The 18,274-nt window shown below is 37.4% G+C and overlaps 2 protein-coding genes across 4 annotated transcripts in view; one reads left to right on the forward strand and one right to left on the reverse strand.

Annotated features, from left to right (window-relative positions):
• On the reverse strand, positions 1-13,100 carry SASS6 (SAS-6 centriolar assembly protein). 3 transcript variants are annotated; one of them, XM_074832596.1, is made up of 17 exons: positions 12,958-13,032; positions 11,644-11,704; positions 9,816-9,895; positions 9,184-9,288; positions 8,083-8,254; positions 7,047-7,124; positions 5,942-6,061; positions 5,646-5,837; positions 5,256-5,450; positions 4,777-4,866; positions 4,510-4,689; positions 3,815-3,896; positions 3,277-3,386; positions 2,309-2,431; positions 1,913-2,001; positions 1,367-1,458; positions 1-1,264 (listed from the first exon to the last, which is right to left on the reverse strand). In XM_074832596.1, exons 1-17 carry the CDS (start codon positions 13,023-13,025, stop codon positions 1,179-1,181), a joined length of 1,923 nt encoding a protein of 640 aa, XP_074688697.1. In that variant the 5' UTR covers positions 13,026-13,032; the 3' UTR covers positions 1-1,178. The 3 variants fall into 3 exon arrangements, with proteins under 3 accessions (XP_074688697.1, XP_074688695.1, XP_074688694.1); XM_074832594.1 differs by having other exon boundaries at positions 1-1,288; XM_074832593.1 differs by lacking the exon at positions 1,367-1,458 and having other exon boundaries at positions 12,958-13,100.
• The window catches only part of TRMT13 (tRNA methyltransferase 13), a 6,769-nt gene continuing 1,531 nt past the window's right edge, over positions 13,037-18,274 (forward strand). Inside the window, exons 1-9 of the mRNA XM_074832602.1 lie at positions 13,037-13,249; positions 13,687-13,733; positions 13,822-13,888; positions 14,728-14,790; positions 14,920-14,989; positions 15,417-15,523; positions 16,436-16,603; positions 16,882-16,954; positions 17,687-17,761. Coding sequence (XP_074688703.1) covers positions 13,115-13,249; positions 13,687-13,733; positions 13,822-13,888; positions 14,728-14,790; positions 14,920-14,989; positions 15,417-15,523; positions 16,436-16,603; positions 16,882-16,954; positions 17,687-17,761 — 805 coding nt within the window. The 5' untranslated portion in view covers positions 13,037-13,114. The remainder of the gene's footprint in view (positions 13,250-13,686; positions 13,734-13,821; positions 13,889-14,727; positions 14,791-14,919; positions 14,990-15,416; positions 15,524-16,435; positions 16,604-16,881; positions 16,955-17,686; positions 17,762-18,274) is intronic.

Here is an 18,274-nt window from a genome sequence, read left to right on the forward strand (position 1 = left end):
TTTGATAAAAACCATTTAATATTTCCATCAAAACTTACACATGCCCAAACAAGTGAATATACATTAATTACCATGGTGCTGATTTATAAACAAATATACACATTTTGCACAGCAAAACAAACCACTTAAATACACAACCCTCTGCCTGCACTGAAATAACCAAGGTAAAAGGTCTGAAATATCTTTAACAGTAAAAGTGTGTAAATAGTCATTAAAAGTCTATTTTGTATGTTACAAATACTTCACCAAATCAAAGATGGCACAGAATGAAGGGGTTACATGATTCTAGCATTCGAACCTGGGTAGTAGAACAGGCTCAACAGACTCAGCCTACCTAAGCTTGAGCATCAGAGTATCTTAAATTTCTGTACACTCTTTCAGTTGTAAAGTATGATTAGTAAAAATAAATTAGCTTTTAGACCTTGTGATAATGTCAATTACCTGTTCAGATACTTCACCTTACAGTGTTTTACACATGGTGACCTGTGGAATGTAATACTGACAGATTCACAGAAAAGTTAGGGGAACCAAGAGGGAGCATTTTAAATTATAATTTTATACATTCAGTGAAATAATATCTTTAATTAGGTTATTTGTAAGTCTATGCACAATTCAAACAAGTTGGTTCCAAAATTAAGTTTTTAAAATTAAAACTGTAAGGGAGGATTACTGAGGCAGTCATGCTAACTTACAAGCTTGACTATTACTAAAGTTGACAGCATCACCCAGTTCTCCAGTGCCTTCTATCTGTACCCTCCTTTCTCCGAAAGGAGTCAGGAGGAGCATTCAAGAGAAACCTTCTCTCTCAGGGAATGCCAGAGCACACTTCATCCACACACCTGTCAGTTCCTATAATAAAAGTCTGCACTTTGGGGGGTTTTTAGGAACACAACAGGGTCTCCAATATACTAAAAGAAAATTCTGCACAGCCCCAGTGATATCACTGCAGCCTTGTTCCCACCAAGGCTGAGGCTGCTTAAAGCTTTGTCTTTACCGAATGGGCTCACATATCCTGAAAAGCCACCCAAGTCAGTCAAGATGTCTTTCTCAAAGAAAACAGATTCAGACTTAAAAAATTACATCAGTTTACACTGATACTTTACTGATACATTATTACAGGACATCCAAAAATCCCCCAGATGGTTAAAAGAGGACTCTTACGTTAAGAATCCTGTCTACTATCCAGGAAAATAAGCCGAGGCTGGTGTTACTGCCGCTTTTGGTGACGGTTGGGCTTTTGTTGACAAGTACGGTTTCAGATACTCTGTAGAATAGCAGAAACAAGACACTGTTCATAGAACCAGAACTACCATTACCCTTTAGGCACATTTCAAATAAGGTCTTGTTTTACTGTTTCCACACATACCTGAGTTAAGTGTATTTTGACTAAGCCCTCGTAAAGGAATGCTGTCATCTTTTTTCTTGAAATACTTTGATTCCAGCCCCAAATTATCACCACTAGAAATAAAAAGGCTAATTAAAATGTAATATGAGTGTAGTTAATGGGCTGCTAACTAACAAGAACTGTGGATACAGACTCATTCAGAAAAATCTTAACTTGAAGTGGATCTACTGCTTTCCTATGAACTTTAGTTCTAGACTGTTCTCAACTGACTCCTCACATGATAGCCTTAGATCTGTCACCAGAACGGACAAGGAACTTTAGTTCCTTGGGACCAACTCCTGAAAGCATGGCTCTTCCTTTGTTATCAACTAACCATGCTTAGTGACCAATTAAGTCTGCCACAACTTAAAATTCATTAACACGTTGATGGGGAAAGGCAGAGCACAGAACTAGCTTGGTACTGGAAATGTTTTGCTCAGTTCCAGACACACATAGAAGACAAATGGCTTTATAAAAATAATAATTTAAGAAACCCAACACACTAAAAATGCAATAGATGACACTCACTTCTCCTTGTTTGCTGGATGACTAGTTGCAGTCCCCATCTGAACTTCTGAACATCTATTCATTTTAGAGAGCTGTGGGTTAAACTGAATCTGCAGAAATGTAAGAGTTGGAGGTTAGAGAGCACTACACCGGTGCAGCAGCCAGCATATTCAGAGCAAACATCTCAGGGATTCATGTTTCTGTACCTTGCACAGCACTTCTGTGCAGCAAAGTACACAGGAATAAGCAACCTAAGAACAAGCATTAGCTATTACTAATAGTGATCATGTTCAAGACAGGGAGTTTAAGAGCACTGGGAGGTACAGTAACTCTTCATGCATTCTGAGAAATATTCAAAACATTAAGCGTTGATATGTTATCACATTCTTAACCAGACATTAAAGTCAAAGTGCTTGCCTTTGGTACTGGACATTGTGAACTGACATTTTTGTTGTGTGCTGGTTCTGGAAAGTTCTGGAAGGCATACAGAGGAGAAATGGAATGACTGATTCCTGAGCTGGGAAAGGATGGTCGGTCAGGCTGTAAGAGAAATAGAATACACCCATAAAGGAGAAAAACAATTCTTGAAGTAATTGTTTGTAAAGACTTAAAAGTCAAAAATTAACAACTAACTGTAATTACAAAGCTAACATTCATTTCAGTCTTCCTGACGGAAAGAAAACATCACTTTTCCAAGATTCACATTCTTACGGAAAACTTGTAACTTTAAAAAGTTAGGAGAGTTGAGCACTCTTAGCTACTAACAATAAACTCACAATAAGCTACACACCCTGTAACTGATTAATATATTAAATGTATGTAGCTATAAATCAAGAGACCTCTTCGCATGAATATGCCCTTCTACTACTGAATAAGCACTCATCAATGGTAAGGTGCCAACAGGGACAACAGAGAACCAATAAGCGACAGTATTTAATAAAAACAGTAGGAAATGTTTCTTACCCCTTATTTTCATGTTTCTAAATACCACTAATAAGAGTATTCAAACTTTCTTTCTCAACCTGTACAACCTCACAACACAAAAATGCCTTCTCTTTTCCCTTCATCCTGCACTCCATCTTTTCCAAGCTAATTTTGCATTGTTTTGTGTATTTTAATGATTGAGAGCTTAGAAAATTCTCACTTAGAAGGCCAGGGCATCAAGTAGCACCCAACAGCATATTATGTTATTAAAACCCTAAACAAACCAAAAAAGCCACACCCACCCACAACCATACACCCAAAACTATAGGGAAGATGAAAGCACCTTTACACCCCCCCCCCCCCCCTTTTTTTTAGGGCCATACATTTCAAGAAATAATGACTACATGATAACCGTGTTATTTATAGTTATGGTATCTTACTATATAGTTATGGTATCTTACCATGCCATGAGGAGAAAGGGCAGCCCGAACACCACCCTGTGGACTGGCCGAAGTCTCTGGCTTCTTTGCCATCTGAATTTCATTCAGCTGCTTGTTTAACCATGTGATTACTGCAGAGACAAGAAAAAGGTCAAGCTCACTTCCTACCTCTTTGAAGCTGTTTAAAACAGCAAGTAGCCCTTCGTCAAAAGAAGTGACAGCTTGGGGGCTATTTTTCCTCCTTAAGCATCACTAGAAGTTCCAGTCTCGTGAAAGCCTTTTTGTCACCCTTCCTCCACCCCTACATGCCATTCTGTTCCTTCCTCCAGTTAGCCCCCGCCCCGCACACTACCCCACAGGCACCAACTGCAAAGTCTCCTCTACCAGCAGCTCTAGGTTGTTGCATACCCACTGCAGACAGAGCTTATTTTTCCATAAACAACAATAATCACTGCTCTTTACAAAGAAAGAACACAAGTAAAGCCTCCATTCATTTTCAGTAGCAGCTAGATCACTATGTCATTTTTACAGAGGGAGAAATTAAATTGTATAAACCTACCATTTTCATTGGTTTTCAGTAACTGCTTACTTTCTTCTAGTTTTTGTACTGTAGTTTCTAGCTGTTCTTGTAGCTTGCAAACCTGCAATATTCCCATAATAATTATAACACTATCAGAAGCTAATACTGATGACAAACTGAAGAAAAAATATACTATAAATAAATAGAAAGGATCTGTGAAGTTGTTCTAAAATTATTTAGAGAAGTCTGAACTCAGTTTTTTTACAAAGCAGTATGATAATTCTGTTAAAATAAGCCCTATTCTTAGCTAGGATCTCACCAAGATAACAGCCAGAAGTCTTTCTGACCTTAATTTTTCTGTGATTAAATAATGTAAGGACTCTTAAGCAGGGAAATATACTTAATGGAAGAAAAAGCTCACTCTGTTCCTTCATCAACTTTCACATGAATATGCCCCCTAAAGCATGTTGATTCACCCACTATATTGCTTTGTGCTCTTAATACAGTTTTAGTTTTCTTCTATATGAATGGATGACATTACAAAATCAGTTTACTTGAAAGAAAATGAAAAGTTGCTTACATGTTTAAACAAACATGTTAACTAAGTAAAAGAGTACATTCTATTCCAGGGAAAGATTTAAGACCTTACTGCTGCAAATAAGATAAAAACCAGAAAACCCAACACACTACATAAAATAGCATTTACAGGACAGAGGGTTAACCTATCACAATACCTCCTGTTCTTTCATTCGAAGAGATTGTCCCATTTCCTGCAATTCTCTCTGCTCTTTTTGAAGTCTCTCTTCTTTTTCTGCCAACAGTTTTTCCTGTTGAATAGTTACAGTATTTTTCAATTTTAATTTACTCATTAGAGTTTTCAAATCTCCTTGTAACTTCTTGATAATTTCATTAGCCTATTAAAAAAAATAATAAATCAGATATTCTCAAAATAAAGACAAAAATAAGGAAGACATTTCATAAGGATAATGGCATGTTCAAACCTTAAGAAGTTCAGCTGACAGCGACTTAATTGTTGTCTCTAATTTTTCAATATGACTTTGTTTTTTCTCTGTACTCTCTTCCAGTATCACCTTTAAAAGAATATTAAAAATATTATAATAAAGACACGATAGACATCACTTATGATTTCAAGTAGAACCTCAATAAAGTCTTTGTGAACTAATCTTTACAAGAAATTCAGTCCTTGCTTTTCAGTCAAATTACATAGTATCTCAATTCATCCATTTTTTTGTTTATAAAAAGTATTGCTAATTTTACTCTGGTACCACAATATTAAAACAGTAGCAACCTTTGTAAAACTGAATCCAGTATGCTTTTCATGCCACAATTTAGAATCTAACTACATTTGAAAGCTTACTTGCTGTATTCATAAGAACTGGTCAGTTGCTAATCTATAGAGACTGCAATTAAGAAAGTTCGACAGAGCTTTAGAGAAAATTATTTTAAAACTCAAAGGAACCTTTTGTTCTTGTGTCGCATCCAATACTTCTTTTGTTCTAATAACTAGCTGATCCTTATCTTTGATCTCTTGCTCCAGAACAGCAACCCGTGTCTGTAGCTGATTAATGAGTTTTTCTTTTTCATGACATTCAGCATCCAGAGTAGTGTTCTCCCGACGCAGTGACAGAACCTCCTGCTTTGCTCTTTGACATTCCTAGAACGTTGGAAAGGAATTTTATTTTATTTATGAAAACCTGTAATAGTAACTTAAACTGATATATCTAACTAGTAAGCATAATGTGGAATGAAGAGGAGCTGAACAAACTTAATACACTGTATTTTCTATTACAAGCACAGGCAGGCAGTGTTAATGCTCCACAGATTGGTTATGGAAATGAATAAACCATACATCTTCTATTCCAGAAAGCTTTGCTTTCAGTTCTCTGACTGTGGAATCTCCTTTGTATCTCCTTTCTGTCAGATCTTTATTGATGACCTCAAGTTCTGAGAGTCTGTTCTGCAACTGTTGAATACTTTTCTGATGCAAATTTTCTAATTCCTTTTTCTGTTGTTCATGCTGTTGTTGGTACTGAGCTTGTGCCTACAAGAAAAAAGGACACTAAGTAGTTATTCAATGAATCTGAAAATTAAGCCAAGAAACTATTCACATATAAGAATATTGCTAATTTTTTTCTGTTGTCATACCTGGAAAGCTCTTTCCTTTTCACTTGTCAGCTCCTGTGTGTGTTTGTTATTTAGAGCTGTAGTGTATGATGACCATTCATTTTTCAGTTTGTCTAGCTCTCGGCTCTTCTCTGACAAGCTCTGTTTAAGTTTGACAAAGCATAGAGAGTTTTAAAAATTTAAGCATTTTAGTGAATACTGAATGATTCTTTACTGTTACTTCTTAAAAAGGACATGGAATTATTGAGAAAAGTCTAAATTTCAGCACCAGATGCCAAAATATCTGTTCATTCTGTAAACAGGAAAGTAAGGCACTGAAAAGCTAAAGAGCACCTTTCTGACACTGTGGTTAAAATCATCTTCATTTCCAATTGTATTTTCTTCTGATCACTATTTAAGAGTGAAAAAACAGTCTGCTGATGTTCTCTAGCCTTTTAACACAAAGTGCTCTAGTGGGGGGGAAGTTCTTCAGGAAGTTTCCTCTTTATGATTTCTAATTTTGCGCTGCAATTCAGCAAACACATTCCAGCAACTCCAGCTGAAACTGCAAAGGTGAGGTAAACAAGTATTCCATTCCAAGAAAGCTCCATAATTGCACTTTTAGTGGAATTTTTCTGTTTCATGATAGTCAAAAAAGTCACCTTGATAATTCTAGAATTTGACCCAAATCATCGTCTTGAAACAGAAATGTGAAGTTATTACTGGGCTGACTGCAAAAATCAAAAAGTAGTAGAGTAACATGAAGTTCAAGATTCTTGATTTATCACAGTTTCACAATTTTTCCAAATATAAGGATTTAGAACCATTCACGGACTATGTAGAGTATATTTATCTCACACCACCATATATAATTTGTGTGTGCATATACAGACAGAACTCTGTACAACATCAAGTAAAATTCTGGTTTAGTATTGTGAGTATTGTGAGAATTAAATTTTATTCTTCAGTTGCATGCTTTACTCATTCTTAAGAAAAGCTACACTAAACTACTATTCTTCTTTTCACTCACTCCCAAGTCAATTATCTTGGCTAGGTAGTGCCTAAACGACCAGTTCACAAGAAGGTACATTTTCCACAGGTTGGAAGAAGTGCAACTTACAACCAGAAAGTCAAAAATTTACATTACCTGTTGAGTGTAGCTCAGTTGTCTGGTAAGATCCTCTTCAGTTTTTCTAAGCTTTTCTTCCAACGTCATTTTGTCTTCCTATGTACAAATTGACATTAAGTCAAGGCTTAGCCCCCAAAATACAAGTAGTATTTAGCTTCCATTTTATCAGCATACCCTGCCTAAGCAACCACATACCCATTATATTTGTGGAAAAAATAATCTTATTTAATAAACTTTATCTTGAATAAAGTATAATTAATGAAGTTAAAAGAAAAGGCATTAGCTCACAAGGTAAAAACTCTGAATTAAATTCTTACCAAGTTTCTATAAGGAAATAGTATCTTAACATAAAGACATTTACAAAGAAGTTGCATAAAAAACAAACCAATTGAAATACTGTAAATTTATGTTATTAAAATAGCTTACTAGGTGGCTATAAAAATGACAGCACACTAGGAGTCACACAAATCCCAGGCTATGAAACTGAAACGAACAACAAACTATGAGACCATTAATTTCTCATTAAATGAAAGCTAACATGCTACCAACTGCATCAACATTACGATTTTTATTTGCTACCCCTTTACTACCCCTTGAAGTCCATAAAGCCTTAGAATCATATACACACACATACTTTCCTAAACCCAACCGCTGAACAAAGGGATTGAAAGTTTACCGTATTATACTTTTGCAGTTGACCAGGCCATCAGCACAAGGCTTCATATGAAGCACGAGACACTGAAGCATTCAGAAGCATTCAACAGCTGCGTACTACATGTGCTGCATGTGTAAAACACCTGATTTTCTGCTAGTTCAAATTATAGCGCTTGGCTGAATATACATGTTAATATTTTTATTGCTAAAGCAATAGTAACAATTTAGTTTTGTAACATGCACCTAAATAACTGCATGCAATGACATATCCGAGCTAAAATAAAAAATAAACCAGAGCATACAATTTGGTACATACTTTTGAAGTATTAAGAACAAAAAAAAAGCTTAAGTACACATTGCATCAAGGCCTAGTTGTATCTATGAGAAGCCTTCATTTTACCTTAAGGCATTTCAAACAGCTGGCTAAAAACTTCTTTATTTCTGCATCGTTTCCTGGTAGGAATTTTAGAGAGAGGTGGGTAAGATGTTTAAAAGGGTTGGTCTCCACTACATTTAAGGAGACAGGTGTGTGATCTAGAACAGATGCTGAAGAAACTAACTGCAGCAAAAACCTAGGGAAGATCAAAAATAATCAAATGTTTAGCATATTTCTTTCCCTGAAACTACCTGTAGATCCCACAAGCTATTTTCAAATAAATATTTTAACATGTGCAATAAAAGGCTGTCCGGTTTTCATCTGAAAAAAAAATATGAAATTCTGTCCCTAGTTAATACTACAAACAAATATCAACTAAAACGCGTGTACCTTACAATAAATGTATAAATCTAATCAGTTTGTTTATTTGCAAAATTTTCAGAAGCCCATATTAGACTTACAAGTCCAAAACCAAGTAAGGCCTTTGTAACCAAATTCAAAAGAAAAGAGACTCCTGACTTATAGGTATCCTACAATCTAGTAAAATTCATAGCTCACAGCACATACTTCAGGAAGTGGCCTGACTACTGGTGTGGAGCTAGGTACTCTGGACAGGGCTTTCCTCAGTACCCACACAAACAAAAACAACACCCGAAAAGGCCACTACAGGGAAGAGCGGATCTCAGGTCTCCCCCTCGCATCTTAATATCTGAACACTGAAATGAAAGAAAAAAAAAAAAATCCTTGTCAGAATGCCTTATAAATTTGTTTTCTCCTCTGAAACGGATTTACTCCTCGGTCCATCAAATTCAGATTAGGTCTCCAGCATTAAACTGTTAAAAAAAAAAAAAAAAGGACCAGTGCTGCATCCTTTCACATCTGCTAGCCTGTGAAGCTTGCCAGCTTCAACTCTGATGGGGAGACTATTACTAGACATAAATTCCCCTGCTCAGTCCTCCAGAGACAGGTTTTGTCAGTAACATCCCCCAATTGATATTCAGATGCATCCAGAGGAAGGTTAAACTATCCTTGTTCTACTGACCCTTCTCAGTCTGAGTGGCTGACAAGTATTTTAAGAACTCAACACGTACACACAGAGTAATATGGCACTCACTTATTACCTACCTTGGGATATCTTTGTTCTGCTCCTGAATGCATTGCTGAAGCAGATCTATAAATTTTTGTGGGAAAGCAGAGAAGTCTACCAAGAGACCTTGCTGGGATTTTAAACTACATAAACAGATTGGAAAAAAAAAAAAAATAAGGATATATAGAGGTGTAATTTATTTCCTATAAAATATTTTGTTTACACTAGTAGAAAGAACTAATTCTGATCATGTAATTAAAGTTTGCTAGCATCTTTTTTTCAATCCTGAACATGAAGAAATGTGATCATGTCTTGGATAATCACCAGAAGATATTTTTGATTTCAAGAGTTCTTGTAAATGGGCTGCACTAATTAAAGAAATAAGTTATTGTGGCACAACAAATGTGCTCCTTCGAGTAGATGCCTTCCTTACAGCACAGAGTGGTACAGTTATTGGATAGGAGGAGCACATGGAAGAAGCAAGGGACAATTAGGGGAGACTCAACCATTATCAAGATTTTATCTGTTTATTTAGTTGTGCACCTTCACAGATGCAGCAAACTCAGAGACAAACATTCAACACTGCATGCACGAAGCCATACCTTATATAACAAAACACTACTTCTGCACATCTGTTTTACAAACACTTTTGAGCCACACATTCCCTTACCTTTGAAAATCTTCCTCAGATATGACAAGGTTATAAAGGAAGAAAGGATCGGTATCATCAGTCAATCGAACAGCTAAATCCTGAAAAGACAGACATTTAACTATGTTTACTATAAACCCACCCTGTACAATTCTGTAAATATTGTAAACCAATATTGTAAACACTATTTAATGTTTTTACTGTTTAACCAAAAGTAAGATAGAATTGTGGCAACTAATTCAGAGGGTGAAAAACATTAATGTTTAACACAACTTCAATTATTACAGTGGGAAAACCAGAAAAACTATTTCTCACAAAAATAAACCAAGTAAAAACCTTCAACTTCGAGAAGCAAAGGTTTCAAAATTCAATGTGTCTTCATCATTTTACAGAAAGAAAACTATCTGCTATTTTTCCCCTCATGAAACAGAGTGTAGAATTACGTAATGGATCATAAACACATCATTCCCATAACTGGAAGTTTTTTAGAGCATACTGCTCCTAAAAGTTTAAGAAACCACTTTCTAAACTGTATATATTTGAATACAGAGCTTTGCAAAGCAAACATAAAACAGATACAGCTGAAGTCCAGTAAGCTCATAAGCAAAACTGTAGCATTATGCTGCTTAGCTTTTAAAAATAAACTCACTTGTTCGCTGGAGGCCTACATAGTGTTTTGGATTAGTCTTTCATTACAAGGCTGGGGTTATGCAAAACACCTGCTACGTTAGGCCCACACACCTGTTCTCTATAAGAAAGCTCAAACCTGTGTGAAGAATATTCCCTAGCAGAGGAAAGAAAGGAACTAGAAACCTGACAGCTCTTCCAACATAGCTGAAGTGTGACATAGCACACATACATAATTAGAACTGAAACAAGATACCAGTTACACTAACAAAACTCTCAGCTGGAGATGTATAAACATATAAACATGGGCAGCCAGCTTATGTTAAAATTAAAGCCACCCCAAACCAGCTAGGGAAGGTTGTTGAATAGCATAAGAACTCCTACTTGGTTTGATGCCCCATTAACTGATCCAAGCATTTGAGTTATCTTTTTAGACTGATCAGTCACTGATGTGCCCAACTGGATTTCTAGCCTCCTGCTGACATAGGCTGCAACTTGGTACACAGTTCTTAACCGAATTGCTTCTTCACACTTAATATTATCATTGTCACAATTAGCAGAATATTACAAAAAAAAAATGTTGTCACCCTTACAAACAAATCTTTACTCAATAACACTATAACCAACTAATGACAAATTTTAACATTGTGGTAGGTGGATGTACAGTTTAAGTGACAAATTAGACATACAACAAAAAGATTTTATAACCTCCAATAGTAATCTCATTGCTATTTTTCCTGGGAAAGATTTTTTTTCTTTTTTTTTACTGCAAATTTAGTACAGGATAAATTCCAAACATTCAAAGACTAACACTCTTATTAATAAAAAGGAAAATGTTACATCCACATACAAGTTGACATTTTTGCTAGTTAAGATGAGGACTTTGCAAAACAACTGCTACTCTACATTCTTAAATAAGTGTTGAATATTTTTAAAAGTGAGACTGCTCTTTAACTCGGGTTCACCTAATAGTCTCCAAATAATTTTAATTTGCAAGTAGTTACTAAGACCCATGAAGAGCCGAACTAAAAGTGAGGGCTAAAAAAGTCTAGGAAAAAACCACCATACCAAATCAACAAAATTACTCAAGAAATTATATCAAAAATAAAATAGGGTCAAGTGACACACATACTGAAATCCTATTTTGCTTTTCCTTTGCCACTTATACAATGAAATTCGGATAATACCTAAGGAATGACACAAATATAACTAATCCACAAACCTTTTTATGAACAGGATTAGAAATTGACAGTAGTTCAATATTCACTCGAACATTCAATCTCCTGTATACAAAAAGATGAAACTTAGCAACGAATCAAGAAAACATTCTCCAAATAACATGCGTTCGTAGCCACATTACAGGAACCAGATGACAGTTCAAAAACAAAAATTTAGGCAGATATACTGAGAAAGTTCCCATTGATGACTACTACTAAGATACCTGAAAGCCCCACAGTTTCAGTTACCATTACAGCTCCTCAGTCAGCTCAGGTTTTTTTCTGGCTTGTTATCCACCAAACCTCACATAGCAAGACAAAAGTTTTGAAACTTTGTCCAGAAACGAGAACCTTTGAAAAAGCCTGCTGAAATTTTATTAACGATTGCTGGAACTTTTGATAATCATTTATACAGTGCTACGTCGTCTTCATTTACTTCTCATTGAGTAATACGAAAAGTTACTTGCATGACAAAATACACCCACAGATGCCTTTCTGTGCCTTCTAATACCGGCAAGACAATAGCTCTAACACCTGCACACACTCTCTAATCCAGATAGAACCTGTATTACTGACGTTCACTGCATTGTGAAGAGCCACTTCACATAAAATATTCCTGGACTCTCCCAAACACCAGTGCTAAGGCATGCACATACGCACACGGGTGCGCCCAAATCGACTTATCCCTCGGTATAGAAACCAGTCGGGACAGACGTGTGGGCTCGCACACGCCATAGGGGCAGTAACGAGGGAGCCGAAAAGCTCCCGGAGGCCGCAGTAAGGCCGGCTTCAGCCTGCGAGCAGGAGAAGGAAGAGGAGGCGGGCCCGCCCTCAGGGCAACCGCTGCGGCCTGGGAGACGCGCAAACACCAGCCGAGCCTGCAGTGTTGCAAGAGCCCGTGCGGGAATCCCGGCCCTCGTGTCGCCTGCAGGGGAGACGAATTTTCCCTCGTACCCCTAAAACGTTTCTGTAAAGCCACTGCGTGTTTTCTCTGCTACCAGTAACCCCTTCGCCCCTCTCCCCTAGCAAGGCACCCACAGCAGCCACCACAGCCCTCACTGACTACCTCCAGCCTTGCTACGACCAAGTCCCCATCCCTCTAACCCGGAAAGTTTCCATAAGCATCCCCAAAGTAAGAACAACTCAGCTCAGCGCCCGCACTACGCGCACGGCCCCGCCTCTCGCCCAGCAGCTGTTAGGGCACAAGACTAGAATAAAAAAGAGAAGGAAAAAGCCTGTCGCTCAGCAGACCTTCTCCTAAAGGATGCAATAAAGCTTCCACGCAGCTAGCAAAGAAACCGTTCAAGCCAGCCCCTCACCTCTCCTCGCAGCCCTGGCACCTCACTTGCACACACACCGGCCGGTTGAACATGCTCTCCGCCGCCATCTTGCGCTTCGAGTTTGGCGCCCGGCTCCCGCGGAGGAGGAGCCTCAAGATGGAGCCGCGGGGCGCTCGCAGAGGATGCTGGGACGGAAATGGCGGCGCCGGAGCCGAAGCGCGGCGCTCCTGTCCCGGGGCGATGTGCCTATTTTGTGGAGAGGAAGAAGCGCTTCTGCAAGATGATCCCGGCTCCTGGGAGGCGCTTTTGCGGAGAGCATGGGCAGCAGGAGGTACCGAGCCTTGCCGGGCGGAGCAGCAGGCCCCCTTCTCCCGTTGGGGAGGATGGGCTCCTGGGGGCAGGGCAGCGCCGGGTTCTCAGGGAGCGGCTGGGGCAGACGGGAAGCCCCGGCGGCACCCAGGGGGCCTGGGCGGCATGTCCGCCTGAGCTGGGGCCCCGCAGCACGGGCAGGAGAGGCAGCGCCTGCGCCTTCCTTTGAGCCCTGGATGTGCTAAAACCATCAGTTCAGCCCAGCAGTAACACTGCCATTACATCATAGGTTTATTCTTTTAGGATCCATTTAAGTATTAAATTCTTGTCTTAGTTTCTCCATTCCAGTTAACCCACCTACTATAGAATAGATGTTTTATGAAACTCGGATGTCCCTCAACAGCTTTTCTGAAAAAATACATGCTGAAGTCTTGTCTAAAACTTTTCTTTTACCACTAGCAAGAAAATGACAGAAAAAGAATTCCATGCCCTCTTGATCCAAAACAGTAAGTATATGTAAATGCTCTTCCTATTCTTTGTCAGAGTTCACATGATAAATGCTGTTACTTACTTTTCTTTCCATTTGGATTTTAGCACTGTATATGAAGACCAACTACAAAAGCATTTAAAAAAATGTAATTCAAGAGAGAAGCCAAAGCCAGTAAGTGCAGTATAAATTCAGCACTACCTCCTCTCAGATTTAAGACCCTAAACATTACAGCTCTGCAGAGAACTTACTGTGCTGACAGCAGCTGTGAACTGGCGGACAGCAGTCTCAGCAAGCATGACATTAGGGAAGCTGAATAAGTACTTGCAGAAATGAAATTCACATTCTAGTCTCCTCATCTTCTATGTCCTTTCTCATTGTAGTTCGGTACAACTTTTCAGTTCTCTCAGTTACAAATAAAAATGCTGAATTCATTTTTTGCAAAAATGTTCTCTAAGAACAGTCTCTCACAATGCCATTCACGTCAGAGGCTTGGTGAGAGATTGTCCTCAGGAAGCAAAACTAGCAGGGAGACTCTGGGCGTTTTCCTACCTCTGGCAGTCTGCTGCCCTAGCCAGCTTGCCCGCTTCACTCAAGCGAGCAGTGAATTACGAAAAGCTAGGCTGACAGTCGCAGCCAGCGCTGAGAGAAGGAATAGGATGTATGTCTCAACAGCTGTTTCAAGAAAACAGAAGACAGCTTCTTTATTGTCTGCCTTTCTGCCTTATGAGCATTGCACCTTTAGTATTACATGGGAAACCTTAAAGTGGTCTCTGGAATCAGTCTAGTAAGCATTGGCAGCTTAACTCTTATGAACATGTTCAATCATGCTAAAACGTGTCAGTCATTTCTGCTGGGGATTCAGGATCAGACTATAGGAAAAAAAATTACTTGGAATATCTTTTGCAGTGGATTCCTGTTTCTGTGTACATTATGATAAAACACTGAAGAATTTAGCTTTTTGCTTCCTGGTAATTAACAAAATCAAATTTATTTTCTTTTGATTTTTAAAGGTCTACTTTGTTCAAGATATTAATGCAGGTTTAAAAGATGTCGCAGAAATACCAGACAAAACAGTGAGTACATCTATTTGTTCTAATGCTCAGTCCTTACATAACATGTTGCAATTTATCATATGACTAATCAACTAGCAAAACCAAAAAGGTCTTATATTTATGGGTGGCGTTTTTTTTTTCCTTAAAAAGGTACCTATCTCTTCTCTGTCCAAAGAAGAGTTGGAGAACTTAATTATCAAGTTGAAAAAAGCAAGTAACGGTGAGCTTACTTAATACTGAAAATAAGGTGTTTGAAACTGAACTGCTTACATATTTCATTGTTATTTTTGTTGTTAGATATCTGTGAAAATGTGAGATATTTGGCACTAAACACATCTGAATTATCATCAACATGTAGGCAATCCTCCAATAGCTAAATTTTACTCAGAAGAATAAACTAGATTGAGAGAATAAGACACTGATCTTTTGTTCATATAACTAATTTCCCTTCCTTTTGTGTTTTTTGTTTCCCACTCAAATATCACTACAGATAACAATACAGCTCTGTTATAAACATATGATGATAGATCTATTTTGATAGTGCTACAAATGGAGCTCTTGTCTGAATATTGTAATGTGTATGTTACACAACCAGAAACTCTTGAAAACTGGAAACCTATACCTAAAAGTTTTGCATTTGCATGCAGGCCTGGAACTTCACCTTAAGGAACAAATACTGTCCCACCAGGCTTTACAAGAAGCCTTAAATGACCCAAAGAATGGGGAATCGGCTTTCAAACACTTGAAACAGCAGGTATGGTCACTGCTTTACTAAGAGCTATAGGTGGTTTTGAACGTGGAATTCTGCTGCTGTAAATTGGAGTGACTGTGTGTGCATAATGTTAGTCACTTCATATAGAGGAAATCTGATATGCCTTGTAAGTCTATAGCATATATATAACCTTTGAATGGCTGCTTTGTTAAGTGTTAGTAATAAAAGTTAATTAGGATGCTGAAATACAAATTGTGTGTTCTGAATTTTTACTTGCGTATTCTTATATCAACTCATAATAAATCCGAGCTACAAAGGTAAAATGCTGTATTTGCTAAGAAGTAAAAGGAATTTTGTACTTTTTCTGTAAGAGCTGGTCTTAGATTTCCTGGTTGTGTAATAGATGCATAAAAAGAATCTTCTACCTTTTTAATGTATATTGAACAGCAGGAATTTTAAGGGAGATAATACTGTAGCAAAAGAAAAAATTTAGGGAAGAAAAATTTAAAAGTGAGAAATGTCTGTTTCCTGTACTTTCTTCCCGTGCTCTACTTTCCTTTCCTATGTATTCCAAAATGTGTAACTGCAGCAGAGAGAGGGCTCTGCAGGCACCAATGCTCACAGAAAATCTATAACAGTACATGTATTTTGGATGGCTACTTTGAGAATCAGCAGAGAACAATATTATAATGTGTACTTGATCCCAAAAATCCATTCCAGAAACTTCTGGGTGGAGTTCTGTGAGCAGTGGAAGAAGGGCTGGGTGCTGCTGACTAGCCAGAATTTATAATCCCTTTCCTCTGTACACACGAGATCTTTTCCCTAATTCCTCAAGGAAGTGAAGACTTAAAAAAGACTTCTGCAGTTCGGTGAAATAATCAGTTTTCTATCAGGCATTACAATACACAGTCTATATATTTGCTGGGTTTGTAAATAATCTTTTAATTTTTGTAGGCTTCTATTTTAGGTAACATGGAAAAATTACATTTACTTGGTCCAGGAAGATGTTTTGTTGAGTTTGGAGCTGGGCGAGGAAAGCTGTCTCATTGGGTTGATGTTGCCTTACAGAATGTTGAAAATGTTCAGTTTTTGCTTGTGGAAAGGGCAACTACAAGATTCAAGGTAAGAGAGGATATTGTCACATTAGCAAGAGTATAATTTTTAAACTGTTGTCATTGAAGCTGTTAATATTTGCTTTTTATCTTCAAAGAGAACATAAAGCCTTTAAATTGTGAAAGTTTTGGAAGTGTGATTGCGTACATTCCATACTTTGCCAATAGCAAATTTATTAGGAAAAAACTGGTGTAGGGTATTGGAAATGTGCAGACTTGACAGGACAAAAGTCTGACATTAATCCCTGGAGCAAAATTATAGTTGGTGATCTTGTTCTGTTTACACAGGTGGATGGAAAACATAAAAGGAGAGATTCTATATTTGAAAGGCTTCAAGTTGATATTCAGCATTTATGTTTAAGTAAGTCACTTCTTGGCTTGCATATTTCTGAAATGAGACTTAATTTTAGATTTTGAATACTGGAGTTCAAGTCAGTTTGTACGTAGCATGCTTAAATGTACTCGGTTTTGAAGATTATTCTCAGTGGTTACTTGGACACATTAATGCTGTGTGTATATGCATATATGCATACATATATATATTCTAAATGGAGATTTAAAATGTTCTGCTTTTTATACACATAATTATAGGCAAGAAATACCAAAAACCAAAACATTTTGGAGGGTTTTTTAGAACTTGCAGGATTAAAACCTTTGCATGGTTTGTTTTAGGTGTGCAGAATGAAGCAAGTCATGCATATCATTGATATGCATATATGTTACATATTATATATATTGATATTCTATGCATATCAATACTACAGAATTTATGGGAACACCTGTCATCAGGAGATGCATTAATGTCACATTTACATTTCATAGGCAGTATAGAAAGGCTGAAATGGTTAAATATGCTTCTCAGCCACAGCATCCCATTCTCCTGTTTTAGAAAAAGAAACTTTCATAACTTATAACTGTATGTACAGACCACTATATTTTCAGTAGAGGTTAACATTTATTTCTTTTTTTAAGTGTGCTGAAAGTATATTATCCAGAAAAAACATTGCCCTAGCTATAATAATAGAGATTCTGGGGTTTTTGTGGATTGTGTGTGTGTGTGTGTTTATTTTCCTTCTTTTTTTTTCCCCTCCAGGGAAGGTACCTATTTTGGAGACGAACAAACTACCAGTGGTAGGAATGGGGAAGCATTTGTGTGGCGCTGCAACAGGTATGAATTATATATGTGTTAACTGCAGCATATTAGGATATTAAATCTTATAGTCTGAAGGGACTGATCTTCCAAACTGTCCTTTTAAGTTTTTCTTGCCCTCTAACCTGTTGTTAGTGAATGTAGCAATTATATTGTAAATACTTGTTGATCTCTGTGAAATAATAAGTGGATAATAGATGCAAGGCTACTTCAGACAGAAGTAAAACCTTTCTTATTTTTTATAGAGTAGAACAAAAAATAGTGTGTGGTGGTATGGGTCATGTATTTGTATACTGTTGAAAGTGTCTTTTTTTTAACAGTGTAGCCTCTACTCTGAAATATTTTTCTTTCTAAATTTGTATTGGCTGTCTGAATATGCATCCTAAGCAAGCAAATAAGAATGTGTTTCTGTCCTGATAATTTTAGACTAATACACTTTTTCTAATGTTATATGTCTACTAAGTAGAGACAGGCATCTCAAATATGACACCTATATAGGTACTATTACAAAGATGACACAGTTAAGCATTT

The sequence above is a fragment of the Strix aluco genome, chromosome 8 (assembly GCF_031877795.1).
Source record: "Strix aluco isolate bStrAlu1 chromosome 8, bStrAlu1.hap1, whole genome shotgun sequence".
Lineage (NCBI taxonomy): Eukaryota > Metazoa > Chordata > Aves > Strigiformes > Strigidae > Strix > Strix aluco.